The sequence below is a fragment of the Phacochoerus africanus genome, chromosome 6 (assembly GCF_016906955.1).
Source record: "Phacochoerus africanus isolate WHEZ1 chromosome 6, ROS_Pafr_v1, whole genome shotgun sequence".
Lineage (NCBI taxonomy): Eukaryota > Metazoa > Chordata > Mammalia > Artiodactyla > Suidae > Phacochoerus > Phacochoerus africanus.
The window spans coordinates 22,856,636-22,873,777 of NC_062549.1; the positions used below are offsets into that span (position 1 = coordinate 22,856,636).

Genomic DNA, 17,142 nt, shown 5'->3' on the forward strand with positions numbered 1-17,142 from the left:
GGATTCTCAGGACCTTGTGAGATGCGATGCCTGTGGGAACCTGGATGTTTGTATCTATAGCCTCAATCAAATATCACATAAAAGTCTGATAATTTAATACCTGCAAAAATTAATAGCTATCAGTAGACTGGCATCTGCTAAAATGATTCAATAATTTTATGTTAAACATTAAAGAGAACAGACGCCACTAGTTTTTAAAGAGATTATTTTATCTCTACCTTACTGCTCTACCTTTCCTAAGGTACACCTTTGGCTTCTAAAATGACTAAAAATCCCTTCCCATCTAAAAATGTTCAGCTTCTAGGCTCTTTTCTATACTGCCACATTTTAATGCCTCAGATTTAGTTAAAGATCACTTAATTCACTATTTTTAGAGCAACATGGAATTATGAACCCAAACTTAACGATAATGAGGACAATATTTCTGAGGGGGACAAGCATCTTCTCTGATACCCTGCCAAAAATATGCTGCTGAGATGAAGACCACCCAGAAGCTTCAATTGGCACATGATGCATCAGCCCATATGCATTAAAGGAAAAAAAAGGAACAGAAAGAAAGGAAGAAAAGGCCACATGGAGCATTTGAAACTTGCACTCTGTAGTGTGTTTCTAAGTAAAACGTCAAGAGCTTGTTCCAACCTCCAAATTCAATTTAACAGATGTTACTGAGTACCTATGGCTTGATGGTCTTCTGCCCTCAAGAATCTTACAGTTTAGTAGAGAAGGTTGTTAGGTCAATATTGTGTAAATCACTGTGACGAAACACTACCTAGAAAGAGAAGCAACTCCCATAGAAGCTTACTTCCTGCTTTGCCGATTCTGATGTGGAATTTGGGAAGGTTTCATGCAAAAGGCAGAATCTGAGTTTGATCTCCCAAGAAGAGAGGATTTTCAGCATGGAGAGCTGGCATGAAAGGACCCTTCGAAGCCTTCCAAGTAGAAGGTGGCAGTAAGTATAAAACAAGGCATTTGAAATGTCAGCTGGACTGGGGGAATGGTGCAATCAGGGGGTCAGGGGGGTGTGTGGAAGAATGGAGGAAGGAGTAAGGCCAGAAAGGTGTTTGGGACTAGGATATGGGAGGACTTGACACCTCGGCCCTTTGGTGTTATTCTTTTGGCAGCTGGGGTCACGGGATTTTTGTCCTGAGGAATGAAAAAATGCAGAAGAGAGATGGTCAGATCTGGTAGCTCTGTGTAATAATGATGAGAGGGAGAGAGAGGAAGGAGGAAGAGCTCAATGAGAGATGATGACTTCTTAATTTGGGAAGAGTCCACGTGGGTGGAAAGAAAGGCAGTAAGAGGTACAAAAGCCTTTAGAAAGGAACAATGGGAAGACTAGGTGACTGATTGGATGTGGGGCCTGTGGGGAGGGTATTGCCAAAGATGTCAAATGTCTGAGGTTTCTGGTCCGGATGACTCATGCCTAGAACAGAGATAGGGTTTGTCTCTTTCCTTCCTCCTTCCATGCTGTCTGTCTGTATAGCCTCCTCTTCCTAAATTGTGCTATTTGATATGTATCATATCATTCAGCTTCACAAGAATGAATTTCCACTGGAATAGTTCAGTCTGAAATTTAGGCACAATTGGATGTTGGACTTGTTTACATACAACTGAGAGGTTAATTGCCCCAAACTGGGAAAGTGAATGGGATGGGACAGTATTGCAGCAGAAGATCATAGAGCAGAAGTTAGAAATATGGAGAAAATTGGAAAACGTCTACTTTTTAGGGTCAGATGGTGAATCGGGGTTAATTCAGATAGGAAGTGTTGTCTCTGATGTGAGAGAAGGGGAAGTGAGTCCAGCTATGTCCCAGAGTGGTTTGGTTTGGATCCCCAGTGCTGAGCGCTCCCCTCTAATTCTGCTTCTAATCTAGTGGGTAGTGTAAGAGTTGGACATTCGAAAAAACCTAATGAAAAAGCAAGAATTGTTATTATTCTTTGGCACCCAGGCAGGGATTTTGTATGTATGTTCGTGTGCATGCATGTGTGCTATGTGTGTGTCTACACCTCAGAAATTTGTTTCCTCTTTCAATTAAATAAAGCCCATGTTTGTTGGCTTTTAAGGGTGGGCTGCGAGGCCCATCTGTTTAACTAGGCATTTGCTTGATACTGCAGGGGGAGGATTGGCAAGTGTAAGTGTGAACTTGAAAACCAGATACAGGCTATTTAAAGCTGAATTTATCTTTCATAAATTCACCCAGAGGTGTTCAGGAATGGGTAGTTTGGAAGATGATCATAATTTGTGCAGAAGAGCTTTTTTTTTTTTTTTAAAAAAAAGGTTAAGTGGCATGTGATTGCCAGGAGAAAGGGACTCAGGGGTGTTCATCTTTGATACATGGACGCTTGCTTCAGGTCTCGAGATGAAGGAGGCTCTGCTTCAGTAATTGCTTCTGATATGCTGGAAGCCAAAATGGTCTTCCATTTCCTATGATATAGTCCGGACTTCAGAGCAAATAATACATAAATATTTTCTGGAGAGTATGTGTTAAAGCAGTTGGCATTTATTTAGGACCAAGGGTTGTCAATCTTTGAGGTTTCTGAAAGGAATTGCAATTTATGACGTGTTGGAGTAAATGGTTGGATTACATTTCTGAAATACGTGTTCCATCAGGTAAAATCATTGTGATTACAGGCACTGGAACTGTAAGTTATGTGCTAAAAGTTGAAAATGTAAAACAAGTATGCTTGTGCTTAACTACTAATCCCTCTTTGTATCTCTGCTGAATAAACTACAAGACAAGGGGGGGGAAAAGAATGTTTAAAATAAGAAAACCAAAAATGTGTATTGTGTAATTTGATAAATAATAAGCATTAATACATACAGCTCAAAGAATTGTTCCATCAGTGGTCTAGCCATGAGAGAAAATTCCAGAATTCAAAGAATTATGAAAGATTATAAGAAGTCATTTTAGTTGGAAGTTGTTTCTTCGGTTTGCTTTTTAAAATTTTTCTTAATTTCTCTTTTCTTTTTTGATGTGTCCTATAAAAAGGCAGGTTGTCATTTTAACAGCCAGGCTCCATTGTTCAGAAATGCGTTGCAAATAAAAGCACGAGAAGAGAATGGTTTTAAGAGCTTTGCATATGTTTGACAGCAGAAGATAATAAATGTAAATAAATCTTTAATATTTCCCCTAATTCAGTTTGTGCCATGCAAATGTCAGGACTATAAAAACAAATCAACAAACATTTGAAGGAAAACAATATACATAACTTATTTTTTATATTAAAAACAACTGTCAAACAATTATGACCTCATGTATTAGTTGGTTGTTTTTGAAATATTCCTACTAGAATTAAAAAATGCTAATGCTACGAGGGCCTTTGAGCTTAAACATATTGTGTCCATCAAGAGCATATGTAATATATCTAAAGCATGAGGTAAAAATTTTCTTCATAAATTATTTCATAAATAAATAAGTAATTTGCTTGAAAAAGTTTACAGAAAATATTTGTGCTTTTATTAAGCTCTCCACAGATCTTTTGTGGTTAATGTAAATGGATTGATACAGACAGCATTTTGATCTGCTGTATATTCCAACTCGAAATACTAAAAGGAACATGAAGAGATTCTTCATGTCTCAGGCAAACTTCAGCAAAACTGAGTCCGTGAAACTTCATTCATTACATTTTTAAGTGACCATGAATTTGTTGGCTTAGTACCTGAAGTGTAACTTTATCCTTTCAATTAAAGAACATAATTCACCCTGAGACCTTTGGCTTTAACTTTTTATATAATATATAATTTGGGGTACGCTTAATGGTCAAATTTTTTATTATTGCAGGTGGAAAAACACTAGCCATCTCAAGGGTTTTGTGCTTGCAAAAAGGGTGTAATTTTATATTTTTGAATCAATTTAATCAATGATTTTCATGTGAGTAAATTTACACTTTTGATGACTGCTTGAGATTTGAGGGTGACAAAGAGGAAGATCACTTCCCCTTTTAAAATGTCATTTAAATCTTGGGGAACAGAAGGAGATTAGGGGACTAATCCTTGTGATGCATTACACCAGCTCTGCTGCTAAGATGTCATACTTAGCTTCAGTTTTTATCAGTTACGTACCAGCTTCAGTAGTTTTAGGTGGTGTTAACCCTTTAAATGCAAATGGTTTTACTATTCAGAGATGTATTTCAGAATTTATTTGAGCTAATATTTTTAGTTAGTCATGGCTAAAGAATGTTTCACTCAAATCCTTTTTTTTCCCCTGAATAAAAATGCTTCTCACTCTGCCGTGCATATTTCCATAAAAGTTGGTAAGCTAATTTATGGCTTAAAAAAAGAAAATAAAGTTCTATATTTAATATATGAATATTTTTTACAGTGGAAATTGGTGGCGGACAGTATTAAATGACTCTAGTGTGGAAATATGCAGGTGGTCATTAGTAGCTGACTATGAGATTTACTGAAGGGTTTGATATTAATTTTCCCCACAAGCAGGACTATATATGAATCTAACTCTTCCCAAATCCATTTAAATTGATGATAACATATGAATAACTCTGTGCATATGAAGTTCATTGTTTTCTCCTTCCTTTGGGGAATATGTTGTTTGCCTCATTGTAAAACTGTATTTTGGATACTCTTTTACCTGACTAGTTTCTTTATTACAAAAGGATTATTGCTTTTCTACTCATAAAAAGTGTTTGGGACACAATACTAAAATTCTGGAATAAAAGTGGTACAAAAAGGAATCACCTGTCTGCCTGATTAGGTGTATTAAGCAGAAATGAAGACCTTACAGAAAAAGCAGTAATGTTCTAAGAGCACATGCTTTTTTTTTTTTTTAAATGATTGTCTTTTCCACTTCTGATAATAGTATGTTTCAAAAATATACTCATCTTTTCTCTGAAAAGATGCAAGAATCATTTAGTGAAAAATATTTTGGAGGAAATTACTTCATCTTCGACTCACAGTTTCGTGATTTGTACCTCTCCAAAATTCTAATTTTAATCATTTTTTAGTTTGGGGAAGGGAGGATGTTTCTCCTTTTAGCACAAAATTAGTTTAAACTGACTTTTACTAGAGAAAAAACATGCCACTTAAAGTCACCCAACTGAATAAAATGAAGTCCAAAGCCCAAGAAATGTTTACTTAGTTTTTAACACCTACTATACTTCGAATCCTGTCTTGGTCCTCTTTTGTGCATTGTTGATCTTTAGAAGTTAAAGAAAAGGGGGAAAAGAAACCTCTCAATTCAGTAACTTCATGTTGAGGGAATTTTACTTAACAATGAGAGTATCTGAAGATGTGAACTGGTAAAAAGAATGCCATGCTTAATTCAGAACTGCTTAATTCAGAATTGCTTAATTCAGAATTCCTTATCTGCTACTAAAAACCCCAAAGAGCAGCAGGTATTAATCTTGCCGCATTTGAATAGTGTTCCCATTTTATCTATTTGTAGTACCCCCTTTAGGCACCCATTGAGCTTGCTAGCTTCTCCCCAGCTCAGAAAACCATAGCAACCTCAGTCTGTACTTCTCCAACTTAGGACAGAGTTCAAGTTGTTCTCCTCCAGCCCCCTTGCCATCAGATGCATGGGAAGCCCTGACCACCAACTAGGTGTCCTAAGATTTCTTCACGTCCTAGAAAAAGGGCGGGGGAGGGAACGCGCACGCACACGCACACACACACACACACACACAGACACACACTGCATCGTTTAATTGGAAGCAAGAAGGGAAAGTAAAAACCGAAAAGGTAAACACTTTCAGAGTTCTTTTGATTGTTTAGGAGGAGCATCTCTGAGTGTTTGGGGACCGTCGGTTGGGCCGCCACGCACTAGCCCCCACCTGATCCCCCTCCCACCTCCCCCCAAGGTAGGTCCTCCTCTTTATCACATTATTCCTAAAGCTTGCGGATTTTTTCTCCTTTTCCAGCCCGCACGTTCCCACATGGGGGGTGGGGGAAGAGGAGGGGGGAGAGGCGGGGCGGGAAGGTAGCTGGGTCCCTGAACCGCGCAGTTCTCATTCGCCGAGCTCGGACTCGGGCGAAGTTCTCGCGCAGCCGGCTGGCCGCGGCCGGGGCCGGTCCGGGCGGGCGGCGGCGGCTGGTGCTCGGAGCCGGGCGGGGCGGCGGCGGCGGCGGCGGCGGCGGCGGCAGCGGCAGCGCGGGGACGCGCGCTGTCTCTTTAAGGGAGCTCGGTCTGGGGTGGCGCTTTCCTCCGCGAAGGCTCCTTTGATATTAATAGTGTTGGTGTCTTGAAACTGACGTAATGCGCGGAGACTGAGGTCCTGACAAGCGATAACATTTCTGATAAAGACCCGATCTCACTGCAATCTCAAACGTCCTCTTTTTTGGTGCTGCTCCTTTCTCCAGACTCCGCGTCCTCTCGACCGCTCTCTCGCCTTCCTATTTTTTTTTTTTTTAAACAAAAAACAACACCCCCTCCCCTCTCCCACCCGGCACCGGGCACATCCTTGCTCTATTTCCTTTCTCTTTCTCTCTCAATCTCTCTCTCTCTCTCTCCTTTTTTATTAAGGGGGGGGAGGGAAGAAAAAGGGGGGGAGGCAGGAAAGACCTTTTTCTCTCCCCCCCCCCGCCCCAATAATCCAAGATCAACTCTGCAAACAACAGAAGACGGTTCATGGCTCTGGCCGCCGCGCCACCATCTTTCGGGCTGCCGAGGGTGTTCTTGACGATTAATCAACAGGTAAGGAGGGGAGGCCCGGGCGGGCCGCGGGGCTGGGGGCCGCGGGGGGTTCGGGAGGCACGGGAGCCCCTCGGCCGGGCCTGGGGAACCGCGACGCTAGCGCTGCGCCCGCGCTTGTGTGCGCAAAATGTGGGCGATCGCGAGCGGGGAGCCCTGGGAATTAAAAGTGACTTTCTTTGAAAAAAAAAAAAAAAAAAAAAAAAGCAGAGGGAGAGTATGCAGAAAGCCAAAGGCAGGCTTCTCGGGTTTCACATGCATTTTCTTTCTTCCTTTTTTCGCGTGTGATTTCTCTCTTTCTTTCTTCCCTTCTGCTCTCTTTTCCCCCCTTCCTCTCCTCCTTTTGGTGGGTCTAAGGCATCTGAGTCTTAGGAACGAACGACTTCAAACTGCAGTAGTCCCTGGAGTCAGGAGGGTCAAGTTCAGCCGCCGGGGAGGAGGAAAAACAAATCCCCATTTGCCAAAAAAAGAAGTTTCAGGCCGGTGCCCCCTCCCCCTCGCAGCCCCACTCCCCCTCGCTGTCTCTTTCTGGCTGATTTTAATTCTCTTCTACCGGGCGCAGCGAAGGAGCTGGGGGTGGCCGGACCCCAGGGGCCGCCGCCGCCGCTGCAAGTTTTCTGGGGCTCCTGACAAGCGGGGAGCAGACTAGACACCAGCATGCAGAGTAGTAAGTTGTTCGAACTCGGGAGGGCCGGGAGGGTCTCAGAGAGGGGCCTTCGTGTGGTCCCCAAAGAGGGAAAACAGTACAGGACTGGCGTTGGCTTTGAAGAGTTTGCAAAGCCAGGCTTCAAACTTTTTTCCCTTAAAGGCCCAGCTGGGCTGGAGATGGAGGGTGTCGCATCCCCTGATGCACCCGTCTCTGCGCGGCTCAGGGCAGCTCCGCCGTGGGGTCTTTGCCCTGTCCGTGCCATGTGGCAGGCCTTGCAGCCAGGGCGCTTCCCGTAGGGGCTGAGGAAGGGGCAGACTTCCTCTGCGGTGCGGATGATGGGCCCAGTGTCGCGGGTCAGCGGACACTGGCCGGTGATTAAATGCCTGACAGCGGTGGGGCATCAGGCGGACAGGCGCTCTGCCTTCTGTCTAGTTCCTGTTTGGGTTCTAGAGAAACGCATCCTTGAAAGGCCAAGGCAAACACCGCTGTCCCTTCAAATAACTCCAGGATTGTAAGACCCCATGAATAATTTGAGGGTGAGGCCGAGGTGGGAGCCTTTTGAAGTGCAAAACTGTTTTTGAGGCTGGGAAAGCTTTTTTGTTAGTACCTGTGTGAGATAGTGGTGTTTCCCCTTTTCTCTGGGGAAAGTCAGTAACTGTTTTATGGCCCTAAGACTCTAACAATTTAAGTTAGAGGGCGAGAGGGACTGGTGAGTTTCAGAGGGAATCTTGGACTTATTACATTTTAGGTCTTGCTTTACTTCCTCATGTCTTTTTAGGCCTCAGAATTGATTCCATGAAAGTTTTTGAGTAAGAGCGATGGATCTTAATGATGAATCAAAATTATGGTAGAATATTCATCCTTATCCTATTTTGGAAAATCACGGCTAGAGTTTTAAGTGAGGTAAGTGAAGTGAGAGGCTGAGCGGAGAAGTGAAATCGCAGACCAGTTAGGCCGATTCATTGGACTTTTGTAGATTCATTGAACTTCTGTAAACGCAGCACCAGGTGAACAGGAAAGGGTTTGAGAGTGACAATAAATTCAAAGGGAAAATACAGATAGGGCCTGGGACAAAATTACCAAGAAATTATAACGTTAGGCCTGGTCGTTGGCTTACCATTTGATTGTTTAAAGCAAAAATAAAATAGGAAACTTCTAACCACGTTTTAGAACCCTCCAGCTCTTAAGGTAAAACCTATGCATCTTGCTGGCATCATGTTACTTTCCTACTGGTTTTAGGAAAAGTTGATCATTTAGAAAAGTCTGCCAGAGTTAAAAATGCATGGGGCAGTGAAGGAAAGTCATGCAGGCGGCCAGTTCTTGACGTGGACAAAATGAGAATGAAAGTTTCTGAGCTCAGTGTTGTAAAGTTTCTCGCGTGCTGCTCATTTGCTTAGACCACTTTCTCAGATATTCCACCGGTGCGTGTATAAAAGCAAACTAGCTCAAAAATGGTGTGGGCTTTTTTTTCTTTCCCCAAGTATGCCAGGGTTGTGAATAAGTACAGGGTTTGTATGGGAAGATGAAACGTTTCCTGTAAATTGTGATGCTGACAGGACAGTCTGGAAATGATACCAACTTTTTGATGATTTTTTTTTTTTTACCTTTAAGTGAAAGTTTATTAATGACGTGCTTCATCTTAACAAGTCAAACATATCGTTCTTCGAGCTTCTCACTCCTCAGATTTCATAACTTCCTTTTAAAGCTATACCCTTGGATGAAAACTCTCTAGATTCAGTTCAATGTACAGGGCTACCAACGTGCTAAGGTTTGCCGATTATTTTTGGATATTAGTAATGTGAAAATAAAAGTCCTGAAGGGGAAACAGAGTTTTAGTGCCAGCATTATGACTTGATTTCTCCAAATGCAAGGCATTCCCAAGCTTTCTCAATACTCGGCTGGCAAAGTATTCTTTGCCATCATCGGCGAGCTGATGTTTATGGCTTCCTGATAAATCTGTTATATGTGTAGGATACTTTTCCACAGGTAGGAACTAAGCCTGACGCTCTCCAAATAAATGGTGGGACATATAGCAAGTTCCTTACAAAAAAGTTAGTCACTCCTTTGAATTTTAGACACTGTCAGGGTCTTTCCTGCTTTTTAGATTTTTGTCCCTTGTCTCTTAAAGGTAACATTAAAAGAAGGAGAAAAGTGTTATAGTAACTGTGAAGTCTGGCTTGATTTTAGAGCTCAGCATTTTGAAGCGTAGTATTTTAAAGGATTTTATAAAATTTTCTACGTGCTTGCTTAAAAATAGGTTAGAATCGGTGTGAGTGTGCTCGTCATAAGTGAGTTACACATGGCCCTACCATATTTTCAGTATTATTTTTACTTTTCTTTTAAGTCACATACCACTCCTGAGTTTACTCTGATTTCCTCAGGGTAGATCTTGCTAATACACACAAGGAAATCTTCATTCATAAGGAAAAGCTTCAAAGCAGGGAAATGAATGCATCTGTGAAAAAGCTGCTTTTTAAGATTCTAGTATTTCAGTGATGTTTCTATTATTGTTGTTATTATTTGTGATGTGTGTGGTGTGTGTGGGGGGGGTTGAGGGGAAGAGAGAAAGAGAGAGACAAGAAATACAGACCATAATTTCAACTAATGACCCCAATATTTGTATTAAATACCATAGGGGGTTCAGTTTTAATAAACTCGTCTTACCTTCTTTGTTGAAGTAAAGAAACATTATTGAAAGTTTTCGAAGGGCTTGTAGCAAGTGAATTTTGAGCTAGAACTTTATTTTGCATTTGAAATTAGCACAGGTATTCCTAACCCGCCTTTAAATGCTTTTTATAATACATGTATGTAAACGTTATTTTTTTTTTTTACTTCAGTACCCCTTTTGATGGCAAACAGTAATGTAATATATTATGTGTATTGTGTGTAAAGCAAAACAGACTTTAAGAAAGTTAAAGTCAGGTGTTTATAATTGATTTAAAGGGAAAATTATTTTTGTAATAAGTGATGCACTTAAACTGAAATGACTGGTGCACATTAAAACACATTCTTATTAAGATATCCTCTGGTGTGTAAAATGCAGCCATTCATTCAACAGGCTGACAACTTTCCACTTGGTATTTACCTTTGCTTAATTTAGTTTCTGCAGGACAGCTAGTGTGGTAGTCTGCATCTGTTTTTGGCAGGCGTAGAAAACTATAAACTCAGACAGTTCTGTCCCAAATATTGCAGCTCACAAGTTACAATCAATTTGATAAAAACAGGCAAGTTTTATGGACTTGCTTTCTGTTGTTCATCCCTTGTCAAGCTTTCAGGTAACAGAAGTTTCTTTCTCTTCCCCTTTTGCTGGTTATAAGTACTAATACCCTTGATAACTAATTCTGAGTCTTGTGTACTCACTTAGCTTCCTTCTTTTTTGTTTATTGAAATTTGGGGAAATTAATGACAGCATGTCTAGACTTGGTTTTACTTTGATTGTCTCTCTGTGTGATAACTACCTTCATCTTTTGGTACCACCATACAGAATGAAGTGAATTCTTTGTTACATTACTAGTTATGATTTATGGAATTGTAAGGTTCCCCCTTAGATTAAAATATGAAGAAACTCTTACAGCCTTTATCAAGTTGAAATTCAATCTGATTCTCTAAGGACTTGTAATCATCATGTATAGAGAATACTAATGCACTTTGCAATTCTCTTATGTTGAAGAAAATTGGGCAGAGTTTTTTATAATTATCAAAAGTATTTATCGCCCAAAAGCTTTAACCAGTGGATTAATGTAAATATGTTAAAATACCAAGTGGTACTTTACCCTGCTCAGTAGCAAATAGTGTTGTGGGGGAATAACCACTTTTAAAAACTTATCCTCGGGTGCAAGTGGGTCTTAAGCCATTTGCTTATTTGTAGAGGATATTCTATTAATTATATATGTCCTTTACAAATAATGTCTGTAATGTTGCTATTGTGGTCACCTTTAGAGTTGTCCTCTACTCAGTGGTCCTTGGATCCCTGGGAATGGACTTCATTGGCCTTTGATTTGGTTTTCTGTTGGGTATAAGAATGTAGAACTTGGTTTAGATTAGAGAGAGAGATTTGGGCTTAAGGAAACCTCTTTGCTGAATTTGCAGAAGGATCTATGGATGAAAATGATTTGAATGGTTAAGAGTTAGATGAAGCAGCTTGGCTGGTCGCTGTAGCCGTAGTAACTGTTATAGCAGCAGTGTCTACTTTTTGTCATCAAACTTTTTTTTTTCCCCCTAAGAGCACAAATCCAAGTAGCAAAAACGAAGATGAAATTATCTACGTACTTCATATTGGAAGCATCGGTGGGAATCATTTTCAGATTCAAAGCTATGATTGAAATACAAATAACATCAAAACACCCCAAGGAAAGACATGAGGGATACGCTTTTCATTTCTCAGTATGTTTCATTAAAAATCAGAAAGAGAACTTTTAATTTTTAAAATGTTTCTAGCTCTTTAAAAACCTGCAGTAAATACTTTACAAGTAGCTAGACACCTTCCCTGGTGGTTTAGTTTATACAAGCAGGAAACTTTCTCTCCTACTCTTTCTCTCTCTCTTTCTTGTTTTCTTTAAACCAACTGACGTAATGCCAAACTTTGCTTTAAAAGAACAGACAGAAGTAATTGGTAGCTTTTAACTTTTAATAATGTTCTGGATTGGTTTTAGTGGCCAAAATGCCATTAAAAAAAAAAGTTCAAGTAAGAACGGGCTTGTGGCCTGAGGAAGAAAGGCTCTGTTGATGCAGTTATTTTTATTCTGTTTTTCAATCTGTTATTAAAAATCTTTCCTGCTGAGCCCTGCTGGATTTCTCCAATTGCTGTCTGTGATGGCTGGTGCATTTCAGGTTACCGTAACTTAAACAGATTTTGGGTTTGGGGGGAGAGTGTGTATTTGTGTTGCATTGTTTCTTTCTTATTTGGGAGGGGGAAAATTTGTTTTTGTTTCATTTGAGATGAATTAATGAAGATTATCAATGGCGACAGGTCAATGAATATGTTTAAATAAAGAATGCTACACCTGTTAGCGAGAGTCTGAAATGTGGAAGTTTAATGGTGACATTAATCATTTTTATGGGCAGAGGAAGGAAAATAGATGAAACTTTACAAAAATATATTTTTAGACTGAAAGCGTTAATTTTAAGGGTCAGTTTTTACGGGCGGTTCTTTTTCTCACAATTTTAGATGATAGTTTTTAACCCTATTATCACAGTGGTTTTAGTTTTCTTTTCTTTTCTCTTTTCTTTTCTCTTCTCTTCTTTTCCTTTCTTTTCTTTCTAATAGTCAGTTTCTCTCCTCCTGTTCTTACATAGGCAAACAGAACTTTCTCTGGTTGCGAGAAATCTTGGTGATGTTGGTGGACATCACGGCACCTCCAGAAGCTGGCAAGTAGGAAAATCTTTTCAGAGGGCAAAAAGATTTGTGCCAGTTTTTCCTTTCTTGGGGAAAGATACTCCACCCAGAAATGAGGCCCTCCACCCCATCTGGTGGGCCAGAACCCACTATCGACATGTCTAGGAGGAGTTGTTCATAAGGTTTAAATATTACGGTTACTTGTCTTAGTTTAAATCTTATGGTTCCTTGACTTGGATTTTGCTTTTAACCCCAAATTGGTTCTGAGGGCTTTATTTTATTTTATTTTTTTCTTTTACACAGAGTGTGTTTTAGTAATAACACATCCTGAAAATGAGGTGTCATGCAGATACCTTAAAATGTCCTTTAAGGCATTGGTCGTCATCATAAAAAAGCATTCCGTCTGTTCAGGGACGTTGAAGAGTTCTCTGCATAGAAACTTGATGGTTTTGATTTACCTTACGTGTTTCTCTCTCTCTCTCTTTTTTTTTTTTTCTTGTGAAAACTACAGACTTCAGTTCAAATCAGAGGCATTCTTTCTTTGCCCACCGCTCCTTTACATAAGGATTTGTCTGGAAAAACTTTAGAAACTCAAGCTCCATCAGTGTAGCGACAGTCTCTTACACGACGTCTTGCTTTATTTTAATTTCACAAAGTTTTCAAACGAAACTCTCAAGTGATGGGTGTCTCTGTCATTCCATTTTTATTTCATGGTTGTTGGTTTATTACTGCAAAACTGAGGGAACAGTACTGAAGTTTGGCAAGAAGGAAAAAAAGGGAGGGAGGTGTTTGGAGCTGCCGCCCCTTAATATCAGCAGTTTGTTTACTGTCGACTGGTGGGGAGGGGTTGGGGAGGCTTTGTGGAAGATGATATAAAAAAAATTCCATCAGCTGCACATATGATCCCCTCCCCTTAAGGTTTACTTAAACAATATGTTTCGGTTTTGCCTCAAACCATTCTGCACCACTTCTCCTCCAAGAATCCACCACTAGCTTGGTTCCTGAGCGATTAAGGATGACACTTTGTGTTCTATGATGAACTGCAGTATTGTTTGAGTAAAGGTAACTTCTTTTGATATGTGGGATTTTTTGATAACTGGTAGTAGGATATCTGTAGTATGGGATGTCTAGCAGTGAGAATGCCTGCAAATGCTCGAAGTATCCATGGTTTGTTTAAGTTACTGCTGATCTGTGTGTGTGCTCTTGTAGGTGTGTTTTACGTATGCAGTGTATGTGGATTGATAATATGTAGATGTAGATACACTTTGATGAAGCCATCTACTTTGCTAAACAATCAACTCCATGCTTTCAACCATGACTCTTTTAAGGAGCTACCTGACCTACTTTATAAAGTCCAGAAGTTCGAAATGAGTGCGGAGTTTAAACATAATGAAGCCATCATGATCATAATACTTATACCTATGCTGAATTTACTAAGAAGTTTTAAAAATGACCAAAAACTAAAAATTAAAATGCCGCCTTTCAGTGTATTTTAAGAAATGCTTCTGCAGATAATGTTTTTAAAGTCCTAAATTTCTGTTGAGAGGAACAGTTAAGTGACGGTGCTGTTTCTGAATGTATCTTTTTATGGGATAGCACTTTATAGTTTACAGTTCTGTCATCTCAAAACGTTATGCAGAAATAATATGGAACATGTAAAGACTTCGTACTATGATCCCATACGTTTTTCCCTAGGGTGATGGATTCTGTGCGTCACCCAAATGTGATGCTATTTGCCAGGCTTGTAATACTGGTTTTGAGGGTTGTATGTCCTATTTCATCAGGCAATACAGTACAACAACTTTGGTATCTAGGTAATTGACACAGTCAAAATAGGTTCTGGAAAATGTTCTAAATAATACTTTTAAGTAAGTCAGAAGTTAATATGTATTAAATTTATTTAACACTTGAATAAACAAATGACTCACTGTCAGCTGTTTAAGCTTTCTATAGTAGGTAGTGTTAGAGGAAAATATGCAAATGTCCATAGTTTATTTTCTGATTCTTTTTTCCTTTATTCGATGGGAGCATGGTTCTCTTAATCGCTTTATCTGTTAATTATCTGCAGTCCTGATAGTGAGGAGTATAGTATTATAAAGCAGAATAAATATGTTCATATTATCTACTGTATATGTCCCAAACTTTAAAAACGTTAATATTATGTTATTAAATTGAGTGTTATCATAGCAAAGAATGAACCCAATATAGCAGGACAGATATGTCACAACTGCGACTTAGACGTTAAATAGATTTAGCTGTAGAAAAAAGAGCCAAAAAAAGGTTTTGCCTCAGAGCTTTTTTACTTATAGAATTTGGATGGAATTTATGTAGCTTACAAATCAACAAACGTTTTCACTCTAACTTGTTTCTTGATTAGATTCTCCAGTATGGCTTTCAGTGAATCCTTGTGAATCATTATTTCTGTGTCTCCTTATTGAGGCATGTATTATATCTGAGAGCAGATACATCTATAAATAGTGTAAATACATACGGCAGAAGTTAGTTTGTGGAATCTAATTTCTCTATTATATGACACACTTCATGTGCAAAGGGATCAAGCATTACTAATCTATTTTAGCTTTATTTTTTTCCTGAGCTATGCACAAGTGCAGCATATGATGTGTGACTTCATATTAACTTGGTGCATACATGTACGTGCACATATCTATATTCTCACTCAGACAGAATGCCTTTACATTACAGGCACCGAATGGAATTTTAACATATTACATATATTTTTTTGAAATGACTTTCGTCTTTGTAATATCCATTTGAATTACTTAATGCATCCCAACACCTATTTGAGGGTTAATTTAAACATAATTTGGGTTCTGAAATGAGAGCAAGATTGGCAAAGCAAATTAAAACAAATTTCTACTTATGGCTTCTTTGTGATGTCAATATCCACATAGCTTTAGCTTTGAAAGATGTAGAAATAAATATATCAGCCTGTTTTTTTCTCTCAATACTACTTAGTTCCGAACATGTAAAAGTTCCTAAAAGAGATTTTGGCATTTGTTTCTGCTTTACCTTTTTGATGCCATTAAATATTTTTTGTGGGATTCTAGCTCACTTTAATTTTCTAAAATGACATTCAACTGGTGGAAGATTGGCCTCACGTGTGTGTGTGTGTATGCACATATGTATTACATTTAATCAAGGCCCATGTTACTAAATTTTCTCAATACATCTTAGTCTGATTGTTGAATGATTAATAATTCTTTACCATTTATTTATATATGTACCTTTGATATTGTTTAACATCATGTATTTTTCTGTATTTGGCTGCTAAAATTCTGTTAATAAATTGATTAAACTATAAATTGAAAATCCACAAATGATTATGTTTAATGCTACCTTTAACTTATTATTGGAAGTATAGTCTTTTCAAAGATTATTGCAAGTTTTGAGCCTCAGTTTTGCAAACTCAGGTACATTTGTTTTAGACGCTAACCTTAGGTGCAAGTGGCCAGTGTAAGCAATTATACATTTAAGTAATGAGTAATATGAAACCTCATTTTCTGTAATTTATAAGCAGATAGTAAGAGATGTTTCACTTTTGCATTTAGAATGAGTTTGCATTGCAGTCATTGGATGCAAGATGTGGTGAATTACTTAAAGAAACTCTATGTCATCTAAACCTCAGTTACAATGAACTGTTTATTTTACTCTCTGTCCCATCAGTGTTTATTCTACTTTGAAATGTCCCGTTCTGAAGACAATTTATGTTGTTGAAAGAGCGCCCTCATTATTTACATTTTCCTTTTTCTTTGTACTTTGATAACCTTTGAGTAAGAAAGCTGTCGCTCAAGATTTCAGGCCAATAGTAAAAATCATAAAGTACACATTTTCTGTGTAAATGTTTGTGCATGATCTTGCATGTTCACTTTTGCCAAACATTTAACTCTTTAGTGTTCCACATATTTGTGTACACTATGTACACACCTGTCTTTTACTTTTTGCTCCCAGGATAGCTCACCGTGTCATTGTTAACGTTTGATTATATGTATACATACCCGTCTCTTTCCCTGAAGAATTCCATATATCACTGGCCATTACAAAAATTAAAAAGTGAGACACGTGATGATTAGAAATGGAAAGTGGGGGTGGTAGATTAGTGTAAGCAGGTTCCTTTGCTTTTTGTTTTTCCCATTTTTTGCTTCCTATTTTAAAAGATTGATGTATGCATATATCTGAACAGAAGGGGGACTTGGATGCTGTGCAGTCCATTGTAGCATAAGGGCCTATTGCTCTCTCTGGCTTTCCTTATTGATACATTTTTGACATGGAAAGCTCTGACCTCTTTGCCTGCGGTACTTGGGAATGTTAGGTAAACTCCTTTGGGGTCCTACTCATCAGTTCGGGCTCTGTGTGACAAAAAGCATCCTCTAGCTTCTGGTGTGCTACTGTGCTGTTTCCCTTCAGGAATGGAAGCCCCGTAAGTTAATTTGGCATTTGAAAGCACCACTAGAATTTTTCCTTTTTGAAAATCCTCTGGATGGTTTTCAGAGG

The 17,142-nt window shown here is 39.0% G+C and overlaps 1 protein-coding gene across 6 annotated transcripts in view; it reads left to right on the forward strand.

Moving 5' to 3' along the window:
* The first annotated feature begins 6,139 nt into the window (after positions 1-6,139).
* Positions 6,140-17,142, forward strand: part of TRPS1 (transcriptional repressor GATA binding 1) — a 246,919-nt gene continuing 235,916 nt past the window's right edge. For 2 of the 6 annotated variants that reach the window (XM_047783382.1, XM_047783383.1), the window contains exon 1: positions 6,140-6,649. Coding sequence is in view for 1 of the 6 variants with exons in the window: in XM_047783384.1 (XP_047639340.1) it covers positions 7,304-7,313 (10 nt within the window). In the remaining 5 variants the exon portion in view is untranslated. Of the gene's footprint in view, positions 6,650-7,152; positions 7,314-8,073; positions 8,199-13,008; positions 13,693-17,142 lie in introns of those variants that run through there. The other 4 variants (XM_047783387.1, XM_047783386.1, XM_047783384.1 and 1 more) reach the window with 4 other exon arrangements.